General features: G+C 33.9%; 1 protein-coding gene across 5 annotated transcripts in view; it reads right to left on the bottom strand.

Annotated features, from left to right (window-relative positions):
- MAK (male germ cell associated kinase) overlaps positions 1–21,095 on the bottom strand; it is a 50,422-nt gene that overhangs the window by 25,338 nt on the left and 3,989 nt on the right. For all 5 annotated transcript variants that reach the window (XM_016118806.2, XM_016118810.2, XM_016118811.2 and 2 more), the window contains exons 2-7: positions 19,567–19,889; positions 12,923–12,977; positions 12,125–12,246; positions 9,079–9,158; positions 6,312–6,444; positions 729–900 (exon numbers count right to left, since the gene is read on the bottom strand). In XM_016118806.2, the coding sequence (XP_015974292.1) occupies positions 729–900; positions 6,312–6,444; positions 9,079–9,158; positions 12,125–12,246; positions 12,923–12,977; positions 19,567–19,667 (663 nt within the window). In that variant the 5' untranslated portion in view covers positions 19,668–19,889. The remainder of the gene's footprint in view (positions 1–728; positions 901–6,311; positions 6,445–9,078; positions 9,159–12,124; positions 12,247–12,922; positions 12,978–19,566; positions 19,890–21,095) is intronic.

Below are 21,095 nucleotides of genomic sequence, written 5' to 3'. Positions count from 1 at the left end.
GGTGATGATGATGATATCCAGGTGACTTTGAACAAATAACAACATGTGCTCTGCAAAGGCTGATTATTTATTACAAAGACCCTGATTACATGTTATCTGTTGTGTCCAATGTTAAAAAGTGCACATAGCTGGGAAATGACAATTATGTCGAAGCTTTAATAGCTACATTTGGTTATCTACTGTTAACTAGAAAGCACCTACTAATTTAATTAGGATGTAATTATATATACTTACACTTATTAAGTACAGCTCAGAAAGTAAGACCTAGCTGAAAGCAATAGTTAATTGAAAAGTACTCGGTTCAAGAAATCAAATGCCTATGGTTGAGGTGTACAAAAGGAAATGAGAAAAGATTAAGAGAAAATAAGATCTAGAGCACCTGGTATTAAGGCATCGATGTCAAGAGATATTCACAGTGCAAGCAGGAAAGAGTCTAAGCAAGGTTGTCTATGTCAGCTGGTCATCAACCCAGAGCTAAATATGTAGAATTCTAAATATAGAGCATTTTCTCTTAGGTTCTTAAAGAAAGGCAAGTACTTTTTTCTTCAGTCTAGGGGGATTATGGCTTCTTGTAATCCTCAGCCCGTCCCAATAAAAAAAGAAAATTAAGGATTATAAGAAAATTAACCATTAAATTGTAAGCCTATTTAAAAGTAAAACTATCACATAGCTAGGCAGAAGTTATAAATAATCGAAAGTTATAGTAACTGAAGGACAAGAGTACTTACTTTTTTCGGAGTCCCTAAAACTTGACAAATTTTAAAGATTTCATCGACCTCACTTGTCCCTGGGAAAAGTGGTCTTAATGTGTATAGTTCACCCATTATACTCCCAACAGCCCACACATCAATGGGAGAGCTATAAACTGAAGATCTTAACAAAACTTCAGGAGCACGATACCTATGAAAATAGAAAACAAAACAAAACAGACTATTTTGATTGTCGTTTCAAAGATGGAGTGGCAATAGGATTTTATCCTGTTTGGCTGTGCATTTCAGTCAAGAACGGGTATTAAGTGCCATCTGCGCATTAGGCATTTGCACAATGTGCTGGGGTTTGATTGAACATAACACATTTTCCCTGACCACAAACAACTAGTGGGGCTGGAGACTAATATAAATAAAATGTTCAAATAGCCTAAGATAGGAACTCAAATGAATAAATATGGAAATACGTGCTAACTGATATCTTAAGGAAAAGGAAGGAAGCTCTGAATTGAAGCAGATAAATTCTGAATGGAAACAGTAGTATAATTTTACAAAGCATATATCTATGATAAATTCATATGAAGAACATAAAACAAAAGATAAACAAAGATTATCCCTGAGTAGTGGGTTTTTACTTTCTTTTTGTTTATCAGTTTGAAAGTGCTGATATTCCCACAAATGACTCAATTTCTTCATGTGACTATTTTTAATTGCAAAAACTACTCTAAAGCAAAGGTATCTGGTGGAGGATAGTCTCAGTTCTCTTTTTTCCACATTGAATTGCATAAATATTTCAGCCCAAATGTTCTGAAGTATTGCATTTTTGTTACCATTCAGAGTAAAGCTTCATTGAGATCTAATTCACATAATACGCAATTCATCTGTTTAAGTGTATGATTCAATGGCTTTAAGTATATTCATGCAGTCATGCATCATCATCACAATCAGTTTTAGAACATTTTCATTATCTCAAAAAGAAACCCCATACCTCTCCAATATCCCCTATGCTACCAGCACTAATTTACTTTTAGTCTCTATAGATTTACCTATTATGGACATTGCATATCAGTGGAACCATATACTATCTAGTCCTTTGTGACCAGCTTCTTTCACTTAATATGTTTTCAGAGTTTATCCACGTGTAGCAAGTATCAGTACTTCATCCATTTTATTGCCAAATAACAGGGCATTGTATGGACATAGCAACATTTTGTTTATCCATTCATCGGCTGACAGACATTTGGGTTGTTTCCAGTTTTTGGCTACTATGAATAATGCTGTTATGAATACTCATGTATGAGTTTTTGTGTGGATGACTATTTTCATTTCTCTTGGTTATATACTTAGATGTGGAATTGCTGGATCAATCACATGGTAACTACATGCTTAACCACTGAAGAACTGCCAGACTGTCTTGTACCATTTTATACTCCCCCTTGCAAATGTATGAGGGTACCAGTTTCACCACGTCCTTTTAAAATCTGTTATTATCTGTTTTGGTAAATATTGTTATAAGACAAAAATTATTTTGAATGTTTTGCCAAATTTAGATGTTGAAAATAAGTCTTCTCAATTGCATTCCATTTCAGTATAGCATCTATATTTACCCAAATGAAAATAGAAGCTCCTTCAAAAGATCCTTCCTGAAAGAACGGATTTTCTAAATCAGTTCGTCTGCATTTGTAGGGATAAATATTATTGTCTTCCTGTTTGCAAACTTCATTTTCAATAATTACAATTTGTATAAGCTTCAAACGCTTTAGAGTTTTGGTACTCCATTTATCACAAATTCTGATTGAAGATTTCTAAGTGACTTAGAACAAAATGCAACCATAATATAAAGGACTTGTTCACAAAGAAGCTAGATATCACTGCAAATTACCTAAATTGTTTTCTAAAGTAATTCTTCATAGGATCAAACAATTCTAAAATTTGAGTGATAGCATAAAGAAAGCACATGCTGCCATATATCTGTAGTCAACATCAAGGCCACCACAAAAATTCTATAGTTAGTGACTATGTGTGTATATATATATGATAAACTCTGACAACTACAGCTGGCATTTTGATTGGTAGAATACAAATTTAATTGCTTATTCAGATACAGTTACAAGACAGATAGGCATCTTAACCAATCCAAAATCAGTTCTGCCTTCTAGGTTTTTTAATTTAGTAAGGACACTTTTTATGATGCTGTGTTCCACTAACATTTGTATTATCACTGCAAAAACTAATTTATCTTCAATGCTGAACTTTTTAACTGAAATTACAATAGCATTTGTAGTGATTTCAGACATTTCACCTCTCTCAGAATGAACTTCCAGAAATTTTACTTTTGATTCTATGATTACGACGAAAAAAATCAAACTATTATTAGAAATGAGGGAATCAATTTTTCTCTTTAGGTATTCTTTGAAAATTAACACTGTGAAGTTCTTCCTCTGCTAAAGAAGCCTACACATTCACAGGCACTTTATTTTCACACCTGCATAAGAAAACTTAGAATTAAAGGAGCAAAATTAATTTATAATATTCATTTCATGTAATGAAAAACAGTGCCTCAGAGAGTCATGTGAAAACTCATCTTCTAAAGCTGTATTGCTAGTGGCTGTCTTTGGCATAGTCTTCTTAAAATACCTACTAACTTTTTAAAATAGATGCTGGTGCTGTTTCAGCAGATTTGTGTGTTCTGGTTTTCACCAGGTCAGTGATTTATGGCCCCTGTAGTGGATGGCAAATGCCGATGAACACTTTATGTAAGTTCATCAGCAGCTTCTGTTGAGAAAGAGAAAAATACTTAATTTTTCACTAAATATGCAATTTTGATTTTTGAAGGAAGGTCATTATTGATAAAAGAGTTCACTGCAATATAAACTTTTTAAAAGCATTACCACAAATATTAGTTTCCTAGGGCTGCTGTAACTAAGTGTCACAAAATAGATGGTTCAAACCCAAAGAAACTTACTCTCTCACAGTTTTGGAGACTGGAGCAAGGTGTTGATAGGGCCCTGTTCTCTCTGAAGGCTCTAGGGGAGAATCTGTCCTGTGCCTTTCTCCTGCCTTCTGGTATTATCAGCAATCACTGGCATTCCTTGGCTTGTGGACACATCGGTCCAATTTCTGCCTCTATCATCATATGGCTTCCTCCCTGTGTGTCTTCACATGTCTTCCCGCAGTGTGTGTCTGTCTCTGTGTCTCTTCTTTTTTAAATAAGGACACTAGTCATATTGGATTATGGCCTACCCTACTGACCACATCATAACTTACTTACATCTACAAAGAAACTATTTCTAAGTCAGGTTTCAAGGACTAAGACTTCAATGTATCTTTTGAGGGGACACAATTCAAACCATAACACCAAACAACAAAATAGCTATAGATTTATTCTATGTAATAATCACTATAAAATGAATATTTAGGCCACTGTCTATATGTCTTACAAGTATCCTATTGAGTGTTTATTTCCAATGTGCATTTCTTGTACACCTAACCTATAACTTCCTGTGTTTCTCATGACTCCACCAACCTGCATCTCAAAGGTTATGGCAAGTGGTTTGTATGTCATGTGCCTGGCAGGAGAAACAGTATTAAATATTACTCTTGTTCATGCCCAAGATGAACAGTGGCTGAGGACTGCTTTTGTCTAAGCATATTCTGTTAGATTGCTTCAGGAAAGATTTGGATAATGAGACAGGAAATCTCCAAATTAGCCATATGTGAAGGCATGAACTTGGTTCAGGATTCAGTGTTCACATATCTCTCGCATTACAAGGTAAGGCCATGGAGGAAACAGGAAGCATACTGTGGCAATCTCTCACACCTATCACTGATTATCTTAATTAAACTATTGATAACAGGCATTGGCTGAAACTATCCTGGGCAAACGGGGGCATATGGTCACTCTATACTCAGTCCTTAGACCTCTTCTCTTCCCCAACTATACATGCTCCCTTAGTGAGCCCATCCAATCGTGTGATTTTTATCACTGAGGTCTCCCAAGTTTATATCTTCAGCCCAGCCCTCGCCTCTGAATTCCAGATCACAGATCCAGCTGCCGACTTTGACATCGTCCCTTGGTTGTCTCATAGGCATTCACTTAACCCAAAACTGAACTGTGCTTCTCCCCCAGGAGCTCCATAGCATTCTCCATCTCAGTTAGTGCTGACTCCATCCTTCCAGTCGCTCAGGGGAAAAACTCGTGAGTCCTGACTCCATTATCTGATTCATTAGGAACTCATGTTTTCTCTACTTTAAAAGCATACCGAAGCATCCTATACCTCTCATCACCTCCATGGCCACCAGATCCAAGTCATTATCATTTCTTGCCCAAATTATTGGAACAGCTTCCTACCTTGTCTCCCTGTTTCTGCCCTTGCTCCTCTAAAATCTATTTTTAATACAACATACAGAATAATACTTTTAAAACGTGTCCAATCACATCGCACCTCTTCTTGAAATTCTCCAGGGGCTCCCCAGTTTGCTCAGATTGAAAAACTACCACAGTCCTTTCAGTGACCTGTAGATCTGGCCACCTCTAAACATTCTAACCTCATTTCCTACTACCACCATCTTAATTCATTCTGCAGTCTGCAGAACCTACACATGCTAATGCTGTGTCAAGGCCTTTATCCTCGGTATTTTCTCTGCTAGAAAAATAACTGCTTGCCCCAGCAGGTCCTCCCAGGCTTTTCTCAGCAATACTCTCTATTTAAGATAGCAACATTCCCTTTTCTTCCCTTATTGATCCTAATTCGCTGTCCCTTTCCGTATTTTATTTCTCTCATCTGACATATGAATATTCTTAACTTGTATTTATTAGAGTATAACATACAGACAGAAAAATGTACAGCTTGGTGAACTTTCACAACAGAGCATACCCATGGACCCAGCACCTCAATCAAGAAACTGCATGTTATCGGCATCCCAGAAGGACCCTCTCCTGCACTCATCCAGTTCCTACTACCCTCCAACCCTACTATGTAACTGTTATCCTGACTTTTAACAGCATAGATTAGTTTTCTCTATTTTTCACTTTATATAAATGGAATCACACAGTATATGCTCCTTTCCTATTTGGGTTCCTGCTTTCAACATTGTATTTGGGAGTTCATCCATATTGTTGCATGTAGTTATAGACTTGTTTTCATTTCACTGGATGAATGTATCATGCCACTGGTAATGGACATTTGGTAAGTTTGCAGTTTAGTGCTATTATATGTTTTTAGATGAATATGTGTATGTCTTTCTGTTGACAACTCATGATATTTGTATATTGGTTGTCACATAAGCAGAATGAAGCAGAGGTTTTTATTTTTCTGTTTGGTTCACTCCTGTGTTCCCAGTGCCTAAGATAGAATCTGACACATAGTAGTTGCTCATTAAATATTTGTTGAATAAATGAATTGATGAAATCTTTTTCCTTCTTATCTTATAAATTAGTATAGTTTGAACCAATCCTTCTCTTTCTCCAAAGCATACAAAATTCACTTTTATACTTTGTTTTCAATACTCGATATGGAATCTCCAAAAAGATATGTAACAATCCATTGTAGGAAAACTTCAACACAGACATTTGCCTCTGGAGAGCTGCATAAAACAACTCACCATCTGGTAGACACATAATCAGTATATGGTGGCTGTGACCTTAATTCTCTTGCAAGTCCAAAATCAGCAATTTTCACAAGTTCAGGACCCATGCAAAGCAAGTTTTCTGGTTTCATATCCCTATGAAAAAAACCTGGTAATACAGAGAAGAAAAACAATAATAAATCATCATGTTTAAATGTACTTGACTTATAGACAAAATATAACTGAGCCTCTCTGTTCCATAATTAAAAATGTGAACCTAGGTGGGGAAAAACATATTTATTGTCTAAAAAGTGATGGGAGGCAGTGACTCTGCTTGCAAAATAACTTGGCAAGAAAGTTCACACAGTATATAAGGTCACATGTATGACCTTAAAATAACATGTATTTCTGTTTATGAATCCAGTAAGTTCAGGATCTGGGCTAGAAACTGCCACATTATAATTACCTCCCATTAATCTGCACAACACCTTCAGGAGGAATTAAAATCACTATTGTGTCACAGATGAGGAGGCTGAGACCCAGAGAGAAGCAGCCTACTCAACGCTTGAGGAGGGCTGTGTCGTCAAGCCTCGGTCAGTGCAGGTCTCTTACTGCTGCTCTATCACACTGTAGCTTAACCATGAGATCCTCTGACCACGATTGCTCATTTGAAAAGTCCATTAGACGAAAATGGAACTCCACACATTTTAACCAATTTATTCACTTAAAATGATCACATTTAACAGCTTAGTTCTTCCCTGGTATCTGCTTTACTGAAACACTCAATAATTATAATGCTTATTTACCAATCAATATACAAAATAAATGGTTAGTTACAGAAGCTAAAAGGCAGCCCAATGAACATGAGGCAGAAAACCCAGAAAGAAGAAAATCATGAAAGCCCTCCTTGCAAATTTTTAAGAGAGATCTAAAACACACTACTTGTACACAGATGGCTTGTATTCTAATGACCTTACAAGGTGGGAAAATAAAGAATGGGTCTGGTCATCATGAGAGGGTTTTCATGTAGCTTTGGGCTAAGAAGACTGTCTCGGCCTATTATTCCTTCAAAGCCATTGTGGGCTTTACATTGGTGACATCTATAATAGTTTTGAGCTCAGTTTACCTGATACTTCTTATACAAAATAGCTGTTAAGATCCATTTCACGAACTTTCAAGAGAAATACATTGTATTCTCATAATATGAAGACAGGAATGAGAATACCTGATGGTAAAGTGGCATTAATCCATAAAACCTTAGAATTTAACCAATTACATATTTGTACAGTTGAGATTTTCCCCATCCTCCCTAATATAAATATATTGGAAACTTCGTCCTATTTTAACTAAAATTATTAGTCTTATTTTGTGACAGCTATTTTAAAAATATTTTTTCAAAATATTACATCTGAGATAATTATCAACTATAGCAAAAATAACTACGTTTTGCAAAAATGTCTATTGTTCTTACAGTCTTGTTTCCCAAGTCACTATGGAGTCAATTATGTAGCCAACTCTACATTATTTGTGTTATTTACTTTCAGTAGCAATTTTTAAATTTCAAGATAACTTTCTTCAATCCCTAGTGCTCTGAAGTTGCTGATAGTTGATTTATTTCAAGAAATCTAAATCAATTTTATTACAAGCCTAAAAAAAATCAATAAAACACAAAACTCTTTTCAAAAATCAGACAATTCATGAGGCACTTGATTTTCCACATCACACTTGCTTCCATAAATTAACTTAGGCAAATATCAGGAGTTATCATGCTGACCAGAGTTTAAATGGCATATTCATCCAGTACTATATTTTGGGCTGAAGATCAGTAATCTATTATGAACAATTAAGATAGCATACATTTTTTAATTTCCATTTAATTAATAAATGACCAACTTTTACCAATGGGTTGTAGTATGTTATCATGAGTTTTAGACTTTTAAAGACCTTAATAGTTAATATAAAACAAAGAACTGGGGATTAAGAAATTTTCTTACAGTGCTTACATGAAATTCTGCATAGCATTTTCTGAAAATAAATTATTTCCTACAGCAGTTAGGGGAGAAAGGAGAAAAGAAAACATAAAATATAAGATGAAATATGAAAGGAGACTAATGATGATGATTTTTCAGTGCCTATAATCAGAATGCAGCTATAGTATAGCAGAAACTTTTCTAATTTAATATCTAAACATCTAGTGATTCTAAATAAATGTCACTAAAATTTTTCATAATAACAATATTAACTTTCTGGACTAATAATTTTGGTTTGATAATTATGCAAAAAAAAAACTAAATTAAGAGTACATAAATAAGGAATTCATAAAAATAAGAACAAGCACTTGCTTTAATTTCACTCAAAGAATAGAAAAAACTAAATGTAAATACTAAAGAAAACTATAAAATATCACAGCATGGGTAATTTAAACTACCTAAATGTTAATAATTGGTCTTGGTAGATCAAAGCATTACAATCATTTAAAAAAGGAGGACCTTATTTGTTTATTTTTTTCATTTCCATGGTAAAATTTGAGAGAATAAAGTTGCAGGATGGGTTATGATGACTGAGATTGAAGGCTGATACTCAAAAATTCTGCATAGAGGAAGACAGTTATAGATTATAGAAATTTTATTTTATATAAAATGATAAAAGTTCTAAATTTTAAAAACAAAAATGTCAGAGTGTGTAGGAATCTACTCCAAACTTGTAGTTATCCAAATATAACATGATTTAACAGTGAATCTTCAATTCCTCTGCTTACGTTGATAATAATCTAAAGAGGGAGGAAAATGAAACTTAAACCTACCATGTTTATGGATAAATGCCAGCCCTTGCAATATTTGATACATAATATTTCTGATGACTGACTCAGGGAACAACTTGTTTCTGTGAAGAAATGAACAAATAAACAGTTATGTAATTTTGCTAATCAACCAACAAACCTAAACAAATAAGAAGGTTCCTTCTCCCTTGGAGATGCTGTAGGCCTCATCATCCTGGCTAATGGTATGATTTATAGTTTTATAGCATTTAAGGTCATACATTTAAAACATGAATATTAGAATTGTTTTTGTTTTGATGTGTGGTAAAAACTCAAATCCAGTATTGAATGCATTGTACAAATATTCAATAGCTAAATTCTAAACTGTCCCAAAGGAGCAAAGTAAACTGGAAAACTGATAACTCTCAGGTAAGCCAAGTGTGCAAACCTGTATTATATAGGCTTTAAGAGTTTTAAGGGCATAAGTGCTTCAGTTCTATAGGGTGCATAGGCACTGTCCAATATAAATATAATAAGAGCCACAAATGAGAACCACTTATGTGTTTAACAATGTGTTTTATTTAACCCAACATATACAAAATGTTATTTTAATATGCAATCACTATAAAAATGCTAATGAACTTATATTATCTTTGTACTAAGTTTTCAAAATCTAGTATGTGATTTATTTTATATTTACAGTACAGCTCAATCCAAAATAGCCACATGTGACTAGCAAGCTACTGCACTGAACAGCCCAACTTTATATGGTATTTACATAAAGCCTAAAGTGAGATCCAAATAAGGGCTAAATTAAGGCTGAAAAATATTAATCAATAGCATGCCACAAATTAATGTGATCAACATTAATTCTTTGACCCTGAATTATTTATTCTTTGACCCTGAAGCCATGCTATGTTTTAGAAGAAATAATTTTAAGCTTTTAAACTTAATGATAATTTCAACATTTTCTAACATTATTATTTCAGCATGATTGATTGGATTAATTTAGAGTGTTTATTCAAATGTTCTCAACATATAGAAAATGGCCTCTTTAACATCATATTGTTAACTATATTTTATTTTTATATAATATTCCAAAATGTCCCACCAAATGAGCTAGAAACATACAGTAGGCAGAGAAAGATAACACTGGTCTTATATCAAATTTGAAAATAGTATTGACCAAATATTATTTAAATATTTTAAAAACTCACTCACTTTCATAAACTATACATTTTAAAAGAAACAAAATATCTTTATCCTTGCCAAAAATTTAACTTGGTAAAAAATAATACTCTATGCTGAAGTTTACAGTATAAGAACAAAGGTTTATATATATTGGTCTCCAAATGAAAAGGAAAAGTTTACTTGAATAAAAAGGGCTTTTAAATTAGTCTTGATTAATGTTTCAGGAAGTTACGCTACCAAAAACAAAGTATAAAAAACTACTTAACTTCAAATAGCCCTTTATCATATACACTTGTTAATGTTTAAATTTATACCTATGTCATTGAATAATTTTCTAAATAATACCACTTATATTTTCATTTAATTTAGAAATCCAGAATTGAATCATGAAATTCCAAAGCTGATTCTTTTTAGCGTTCACTTGCTATCACATTAACAACTTTCACTGACATATAGATATATAGTATATATGTGACATATATATATTAAAATCAGATGAAAGTACTACATACTTATTTCTTTTCTTCAAAAACTACATCTCAGTATATTATGCATTTATCACTTCATACATTTTAAATGACATAATTATTAGAAGACAAAAAGTTCAGATTATCTCACCACTTGATTAAAAAACTATTTTGATTTTTCAGTATTCTAATCCAGTCCTAATCCAACTGCATATATAAGTTTTATATAAGGATAAATGTTACTTAAATACAAATTAGGTTTGCTTTTTATCCACTTATAGGCATTTTCATAATCTTTATAATTATCACTTTTAATGGCTATAAAATGATTCTATCAATATTATGCAGTGTAATTACCAACCTGTTCTCCCATTGATAGTTATTTTTTAAAATAGTTCAAAGTGCTAAGTGAAGTTTGGTATAGCCATTCAATAGAACATACCAACTATGGTAATTATGAAGTGAAGTATCAGCATAAAAATGCCTGTAAGTGAATGAATCAAATAAAAAATGTATCACCACTAAAATTACAAATATGCAAAAAGCATGCATGCTTGTGTATAAGAGCTACTGACTGGAGAAATCTTTACTTTTATTTTAACAACTATTAATGTTATAATTATATAAGCCTGAAACATCACAGGCATTTAATAAGTATTTTTTGAAAGAAGGCAAAATATGATCGAAGAAAAACTCATTCACCATCCTCAGGCCTTGAGTGTGTATGTGTGTGTAGGAAAGAAATACAAAAGAAATCAACATCATTCCACTGGGAAATTAATTTTTAAAGTATTTTAGGATCTTTTGCTGAACAACTCTGGCTTTAAAAGCAGGCAAAATTTTGGACATTAATCTCCCAGATGTGACCAGCAACTACCACCAAAATATTATCCTCCCCAAACTCACAGCAAATTACTAAAGCTCTCCTTCTTTAGGTTCTGTTCATAGGATTAAAAATTACAATGAGATTTTCCTTAGGATGGGTAACACATTAGGTTTCACCATTCACGTAAGCATTCTATGAATGAGTTTACTAGATCCTTTTCTGAAAGCTACATCATTCCTTCCTCAATCTTTCATTAACCTTACACAAGGTGCTTGGGAGATCAATGAAGTTAATTTTCTCAATTTTGCCCAAGACCAGCTTTATTACTGAATATTAAATTATAGATAGAATTTTGTTTCAAAAAGTATAGATAGTATGTATGTTTATGTGACATATTTATTTTCACCTTTAAGAGATTACAGCAGAAAAATGGTACCTATATCACAGCTAATTCTTCAATGTTTGATAAAAATAAAAAGCTAATTAATTAAAATCCACTGTGTAGAGAGGTGAATCTGTATATTGTAAAATGTGACGTATTGAAGGGATCCAAGGAACTTATAGAGGAGATAAAAGAAAAACTAGTTTTCATAAAATACAGACATACCTGTCTTTCATTAATTGATACAGGTTTTCTTTCATATATTCAAATATAAAATAAAGATGGTCATTTTCTCTGATAACTTCTTTCAGTTTAATCACGTTGGCATGATTAAGTTTCTTCAGAGACTGCAACACAGCAGGTAAGCATTCAAATTATTACAGCAAAGTTACAGAAGTTGACAAAATCTCATCAATACTAGGTATGATAATTACCTGAAGTAATTTTCCATTTCTTCTGATTTCATTAACAAATTAAGTTTTAATATCTATAATATTTTACATGTCTAAAAACATCTGAGAACAACTATTTAAAGTAAGCAGTAATTGTTTTAAGTAATGAATGTAAGTGCAAAAGTAAACAAAGTCAACGATAACTACCAAACATTTCAATCTGTCACTTTTTTTTCTTTGATCTACTATATAGGTCAAACTTTTTCTGACTTCACATGTAAAATTTCATGCAAAAGTCTTCAAAATTCTATCCAAGTCATACAGCATTAAATACAAAGAAGTGTTATGTAGTAATTTAAAAAGTTGTCTTTCCTTTGATAATATGAATTAAAACGCTTTTAAAAATGAGAGTGTACTGTCAAATATGAGGATATAGTTATTTTTCTGTTCTCCACTGACATTCCAATGAGAAATGAGAAATTACTTTAGGAAGATAAAGGAAAAAATGTAGGAAATACAATTATCTTTGGACCACTTTTCACAGAAAAAAAGAATGATCTCCTTAGCAACCATCCTCAGATGTGAGGTAGAGTTAAGGCCTTCCCCAGTTCTTTTGCCTCTAGGATTTTACCTTAACTTCTCTCAAGTTCATACATTCATCCCAAGAATAGAACTTCCTCTTCATCCTGAAATAAAAAAAGATAAGTTTAATGTATAGGAGATTGAGGATTTGAAAACATAAATTCCACCACTGGCTTTCTTACTCTGTTACGAGCTCACTTTGGGCAAGCTATGATATCTCTTCCTTCTTTCTTAAAAGCAAATCACTTCCTTTCTATATATCTCAAGGCTACTTCGTACAAATTCACAATTATTCATAGCTGAAATTCTGCATCAACACAAAGGTGAAAGAATTACCATTAATCTTCCTTTCTGGGTGAGTTCCTATATTTCTCTAATTAGTTTAATTGTGCTTTTCTAAAAGGGCTTTCCAAATTTCCTTTCTTTCTAAAACTTAAAAGAATATCAAATACTATAATCAGGTGGAGTGGGGAAAAATTACAAATTTTGATACCAAATTTAGTACAATGATTTGATCTGACAACTTCTAAATCATTTCCTCAGCTTTAAACAAGAGGCCCACAAAGTGATTTAAATCAGCAAAAATTCAGAAGTAAACAAATCTTAGAAATAGCTTTCTTGAATTTTGTTCCTTACTTCCCCTCTTCCATCCCAATGTTGGTTATCATTAGAGATAAATATATCAAAAATGAATTTAGGTTAATAAAGTAATTCCACTATGTGTAGTATAGAGATTATATTATTCATATGAATGGATTTTAGTCACCATACAAAATGGGAGACAAGAAAAAACAAGAATTCATATTCTTAAAATTGTTTCTTTAGGTTTAGAAATTACAAGGCTGAATTATGAAAAATAAAAATCCTATATGCCCTACTGCTTTCATTTAGTATTACAATCTCCTATGGAGATGTTCTAGAAGATTCTCGGGAAGCTTAAAGTCATCCTTATTAATTAAATTAATTCCTATAGGAATTACTCTGAGCTTCTACAAGAGTGTAATACACAGGGGTAAGGAAATAAGTAAAGGAAAGGCAGCATAAAGAATTTGTAATACACCCTGGCGATCAAGAATATAGCTGTGGACTTGCACTGCTTGGATTCACATCCTCACTCAGCAGCTCACTGATTATATGGCCTTGGATGAATTATTTAACGACCTCTCTGTGCCTCAAATTCCTTAGCTATAAAATAGAAAGTGCTGCATAAGAAAGCTTGCCATAAACTGCTTAGTTCAGCACTCAACAAATGCTAGATGTACTAAAATTTATGATCGTCTACAGTAAAATATGAAGGGCATTACTGCTATTACTTCTAAAATATCCTTTAAATTAGAATTTCATTTATACTCAATCAATGAGTATAAATGCTATAACTTTATGAAGGAACTTGAAGAAATTGAGGGCTTAGTGGTTTACCAAAAGATATTTGTCAGCGTTATAGATTTATTTATAAATATCTTGCTAAAACAATAAAGGTAAATCTAGGACAGTAATCAATTTAAAATAAAACAGAAGTCAAATCCAACATAGCTATAAATTTTAATAAAGTGATCAAATCCATCCCTGGGCTCATCAAACTCCAGATTTTCTGATTCTTAAAAAATAATTACACAATTTTTTAAATCCAATTTTTTAGAGGTTAGATAATATATTCAAATTCATTTTTAGAATTTAGTACAAATTAAAACGTTTTCATTCTACTTGAAAATCTGTACTAGCTGCATCCACATACACTTAATATGTTACTTTCTTTCCAGCAGTTAGTTCTCATCAATACTACTCTAAGGAAATGCATATATCTTACTACCATTCACTAGAATGAATCGTGTTATAGTTTTTTAAAATGGTATCAGATAACACAAGACTTCTTACCAGTGATCTAAATTAAAATTTCCCAAAGGAAATTTTCAAAAAGATACACTTTATCTTGTTCTGTACAGTGTTCTCTTGACTTCTAAGCACTTATCCTCCATCTCATCCTACTCAGTTTTGATTGCATTTTTAGACTGCTTAAAAGTTGCCCACTGCTTACTGAATTAAGTACAAACTTTCTATGCTCACATTCTTACATTATAACACCCTCTCCGTCATCTACCCTCATTTTTTCTGACCACCTCCTTGCCATGCTAGTGCTCAGCCTCTTCTCTACTTCAGTCCTCAACATCATTCTTAACTGAGAATAGCTAATTCTAATTGCCACTCACAAACCCAACACCCAGCTCCTGGTTCTTCTGTTCAGAAGGCTTTCAGAATGAAAAATACGTTCTTCATTTCCCTTCAAGGGGACATGTTTATTATTCGCTTTGAAAATTAAAGATAGGCAGCTCTTTATCTGTTATACAAAATATGTTCAAACTGGAATTTATTTTTAAATTTTAATCCGACATGGATAGATTTAAAATATTATATAAAGTATTATACCCAGAACATTATGGCCTAAATTTGCAGTGCCTAAAATTTTATATGGCCAAGCATAAAATGATGGTTCTGACCAGATATTATGAAATTTAGGTTTTGGTAAAAATAGGGATAAATTGAGAATGGAGACTATGGGATCTACTGTATGTAATTTTCAGATAAAGTTTATTCCTTTGCCATAAGCCTTAAGAGAAATGGCAGAGGCTTCTGTATGAATCTTGTAGGCAATATAAGCCCAAAAACTTTCCATTAGATTGTCTTGTCCAGAACCTTAAGAAGTAATGGCTATAGTGAACATTCGTATCAATAATCATGCCAGCAGCCTGGCTTCACAGTTCCTTAACTACAAAGAGATGTTCACCTCTATCCTTCCATAGTCACTCATAAGGAGTGGTCATGAGGAGTGGTTTTACCCTCTAAGATCTCAACCTTTAAAACTTCACACTCTGACCATGAGCTCCTATCCTTTTACCATCATTACGATTGGATTGGCTATTTACATCCACTTGTTCAACACTTGATTTTGCTTGCCTCCTCATCCAGCATGGATCCCATAGGTCACCTTTCCACCGCTATCCCCTCGAGAGCACATACATATTCTGAATGTCTCCCTCTCAGCATCCCACCACTCCTATTTGCTATCCTCTGGTCTCTGGTCTCTGCACAGATTGGTGAAGACAGGAAAAAAAGTCATGTAAATGCCCCTACTAGGTCCACTTTAGTATTGATGCCATGTAATCTCAGATGGATACTTACTGATACTTGGCAATCCTACAACTTTCTTAGCTACTCAGTAACCCATCCTCCACAACTATTCACAGCTCAATGTTTCCACTACCCCATCTTTCATTACTCCTTACCCTACTGCAATCTGGTTTACCACCACAGCTATTGATTATGCTATTTTCTCCAAATACAAGGAACACCATGGCAGATAATATTGTTTGGATACCAGAAGGCCATTTCTAGCCTCCTGGTATAGAGGCTGGAAGAGTAGATAACTCACTTCTCAGCCTCCCTTGGACACAAGGGAGACCGTGTGATCCAGTTCTAGACAATAAGCTGTAAGGGGAAGTCACTTGGGGGCTTCTGATAAAGAAATTTTACTTCTTAAAATTATTTGAGAGAAGAGTTTGCCGGTATTATTTATTCTACTTTCTTCCCACCTTGAACATGATAATGCCTAGAAGTAAAACAGTCATAATATGGCTGTTAAGTGACACATTTAAAAACAAACAAATGCCAGCAGCTCAGAATGAAGAAGATGGAAAAGGCCTGGATTCAGTACAAGGTTGAGCCATTGAAAGAGCCCTGGAAACATCGAACTCCACATTTCCTGACATGTAAGAAAAACTCCTTATTTAAGCCATTGGTTCTGTCCCTTGCTATTAATTTGTTACTTGCAGCAAGAAACATTCCTAACTAACCCAGATGCTCTTCTAGTCATTAGATATTATCTTCTAGTTGAGCACTTTTTCTTTTAGATCTTGCCCTTGGGTCCAGATATTTTCTACACTGTCCTGGTTTTCTCTCTACTTCCCACAATTCCAGGGCCCATCATTTATATGCTGGGGTTCATTAGTGCTCTATATGAAGACCTCTTTTCTTCTCATTTTGTATAGTTTATTATCACCTACACACTAAAAATTTCTAAATCACCTCTGTTATTGAATTTTAGATGGAAATACTCAATTGCCTATATGCATATCAAAGTCATTATGTCCAAAACTTAACTCAGCTTTACCCCTCAGCCTGTGATTTCCCCCTCCCCATCATGGTGAATGGCACCGCCACTACCCATTTAAGCCAAAATCCCAGGAGTTAGTCTGGACTCTTCCCCATTCTTTACTCCTTCCTATAGAGGCCGTCTCCTAAATGTCCCTTGAATACTTCCATTTATGCCTATACCCAATGATATTTTCCTAAATCAGGCATCATCGCCCATAACCAAGATGGCTCACCAATCTCCTAACTGGTCAACACATGTCTAGTCTTTACCTCTTTGATCAAGTCTCCACTCTTTGGCTAATGGAATTATTCCAAAACAAGATTTGATCACATCAACTTTCCTGCTTAAAATCTTCAAAAACTTCTAGTCCTCAAAACGTACAAATCCCTTAATCTGGCTTTATGAGTTCACCCTTTAGCCTCATATCTCTCCTCTGCCCCACTCACAGTCTACACTCCAGTCACCTACACATCTTTCAGTTACTCAGCCCCAGTCAAGCATCCACACTCTTTCTCATCTCCAGACCTTCGTCCATATGCTTATAGCTTAGAACATTGTTCTCTCCTTTTTTTCTTGATAACTTTTTTTTTTCATTCTTGAGATCTCATTTTCTATAAGAAGCCTTCCAAGGTATTTTTCCAGCATCACTTCTTTATGCTCCCATAGGATCTAATAATACCCCATTGTAGAATTTAAAATTTTATGTTGTAATTTGTCTAATTTTTTCATCTTCCTCACTACATTGTACCTCATCTATTTCATCCCCATTTGTCCCGAACACCAATGTAATAGGAGCTTAACAGTTATGTGTTGAATGACTATTTCAATTTTCTTCAAGCCTTCCTTACTCCTCCTTGTCTCATTCATTTTCGCTCTGTTCTTACTTAAATTAGGAAGTCTGGCACAGAGTGGATTTTATTATCTAAAAGCCACTCTTCTCTTCCTTTTTACAAACATAGCTCAGCTTTTATACAGGGATAAAATATGTCCAGCTAAATACTCAGTTTCCTGGTCTACCTCATAGCTAGGTGTGTCACATGACACACACTGGCCAATGAGAAGTAACCAGAAGTCTTCTGTATAGGGCTATGGGAATGTTTTTGCTTCCCCAATTAGAAGAGAGTGCAGTAATGAACTGCCTCAGCTCTTCCCCATTTCTTCTTGCTTGGAACTCATATTCAATGTCTGAAGCTGCAGTAGCAATTTTTTGAAGACAGAAACTGAGATAAAGTACTAGTCTTGGGCTGCCTACTTCAAGACTTTTTATCATGTGAGAAAAATAAATCCATATTTAAGTTCCTTTTGGTTAGCTTTTTTTAAATCTCATATACCAAAGCATTCCTAAATTATATACTACTGATGGTCTCTTCTCACAGCTCTCAGAAGGAACCAACCCTATTAATACCTTGATTTTAGACTTCTAGCCTCCAGAATTGTACATCAATAAGTTTCTGTTGTTTAAGCCACTCGATCTGTGGCTTAAACTTTGTTGAAACAGCCTGTGATGGGCTAAATCGTATCCCACCCCCCACCCCAATTCATATGTTAAAGTCCTAACTCCTAGTACCTCAGTGTGTGAATGTATTTAAAGCTAGACCTTAAAGAGGTAATTAAGGTTAAATGAGGTCTTTAGGGTAGGTCCTAATCCAATATTACTGGTGTCTTTATAAGAGAAGGAAATTAGGGCATAGACATACACAGAGGAAAGATTATGTGAGGATCCAGGGAGAAAACAAGTCAAGGAGAGAGGCCTCACAAGAAACCAACCCTGCTGAAACCTTAATCAGACTCCTCCCCTCCAGAACTGTGAGGAAATCAATCCATTGTTTAAGCCCCCCAGTCTGTGGTGCTTCATCAGAACAGCCCTAGCAGACTCATAGAATGGGCCACACTGGAACTGGATCTTCCAGCCCCTGTCTAGCCTTCAGATGATTGCAATCTTGGCTGACATCAGACTGCCACTTCATGAGAGACCCAGAGCCAGGACCACCCAGCTAAGCTACTCATAAATTCCTGATCCACAGAATCTGTGTAGATTAATCAATGTTTGCTCTTGTTTAAATCACTAAGCTTTGGGATAATTTTTTTACATGTAATAGATGATAAAGTAAATTAAAAATAAATAAATAATGATTAATTCAATTTAATTATTAAGTTTAGGGAATACCATATGCCGTTCTGAACTTAATTTGATATTACAAATACCATCTGATGTTTAGGCCTATTGTTTTAAAGAAATAATAAGCTCTACTATGCACTAAACTTTAAATCCTAAAAACATTCCAGAAATTATCTTCAGTTCAAATTTATTATGCATAAAAAGCAGAGTATTTATAATTTTTGATTTATCTGGGCAAACCAGAAAATTTAAATAATGTATGTGAGAATCGACATTATTCAACATTATTCAATTAATTACACATTAGCCAAAGAAGTATGGGGTCTAAATTAGACCTCTCTCTGTGCTTGTACATATTCTCAAGCAAGCAAAGGAAATGAAAAATCAGCATCAAAGGTAAACTTTGCAGTGTTGCACACAGTACCTTTTGATGGCCACCAGCTCCCCAGATTCATTACTCTTGCCCATCAGCACACTTCCATAGGTGCCGTCTCCCAACTGTCTCATGGTTGTGTACCGGTTCATCTTGGAAAAATAATGTAACAGAAGTTGTGGATCGTAATTACTTCTCTGTTGAATATAAATTTCAATGCTTCTTTTTTCAAATTTGTTTTTGCCCTTAGACTGTTACACTGGTGATAGGTTTGTCATCATTAACATAGGCTCTTCCACAAGATTATGAAGGTTCATGAGCTACAGCAATAAGGAATCTGGCGAGGAAATAGTGCTTCCATTCTTATGAAGACCCTACAAAAAATAAGAATAAAATAAATTTTCATTAAAGAATCTCTTCAAAAATTCTACTGGTAACCTACAGTATAGGGAAAAATAATAAATATTAGAAATACTAGTGTGTTGAATATTTGTCAGCAAATCATTTGTGCTATGTGGAATGAAGTTTACTTAGACTGATAATACTTATTGGGAGAATGCTTCATTTACATGATACTGTGTGATTTATCCCATGAATGTTCAATAAATATTGCCTTAATTATTTGTATGTTTCTTTTTTTATTGAATATAATCTATATTGTTCCAAATCAGACCTTTGAAAATCACACATCTATGCCCTATCCATTCTTTGACTCAGTTTCTGCATCGTATTTCATTTGGCCTACAGTCACTTATGTGAAACTTCCGAGCCAGATTTGTATGGAATCTAGGAATTTTCATATTTTAGATAAGTAATATGGTGCATATACCATATGTTAGGTAATAGATCCCAGTAGTCTCTTAATGTACCTGCAGAAACATGTATGAAAAGTAGGCTAAGTAAAATAAATGAAAATTATAAATGGCCTCATGTCATTCTTGTCATGTTTTGTTTCAAATGAGTTCGCACAAATATTTTTAAAGTGTCATCTTTCTATGTTTCATGGATTTCAAAACTATATGTAAGGGATTGTGAATCTGGATATATATGAAGGGTACAGGTTTCAATGGGTTCTGATTTTATTAGTACGATTAAAGAAAAACAAAGCACTAGCCTTAATGTCTACTTCATTCCAACAACATTTGTGTTTCCTTCCATCGTTTTGTCATAGTTCCACATTTCAAGGAACTATTTTTCAATTCATACCTATTTATCATTCTTGTTTTGCTTTATAAAATCTCTATCATTCTGTTACAAGGCTTTATGCTTACAAAACATTTGGCGTCATAAAACTACTTTGTTTTATACTTTGGTACTTCATTCAAAGATTATTTTCCTTTCATGGTAGCACTGTTTCACTTCCATAAAAGAAAATAAAATCATTGAAATTGCTTCTCTATTATATGCATAAATTTAGGACCTATAAGGATGTGATATAGTTGTTAAAAGCACCCAAGACTTTCAAAAAACAAGTTTTCTGCAAGTGTAGAGAGAAGTACATTAAAATTATATTGTTTCCTATATGCAGAAATGTGTCCACAGGGAACTTTGGAAGAACCCAGTGGGTCTTTTCAATGACA

This window comes from Rousettus aegyptiacus, unplaced genomic scaffold (genome assembly GCF_014176215.1).
Source record: "Rousettus aegyptiacus isolate mRouAeg1 unplaced genomic scaffold, mRouAeg1.p scaffold_m13_p_1, whole genome shotgun sequence".
NCBI classification, from domain to species: domain Eukaryota; kingdom Metazoa; phylum Chordata; class Mammalia; order Chiroptera; family Pteropodidae; genus Rousettus; species Rousettus aegyptiacus.
The sequence above is the reverse complement of the archived record's forward strand: the minus strand, read 5'-3'. Positions and strand labels throughout refer to the sequence as shown.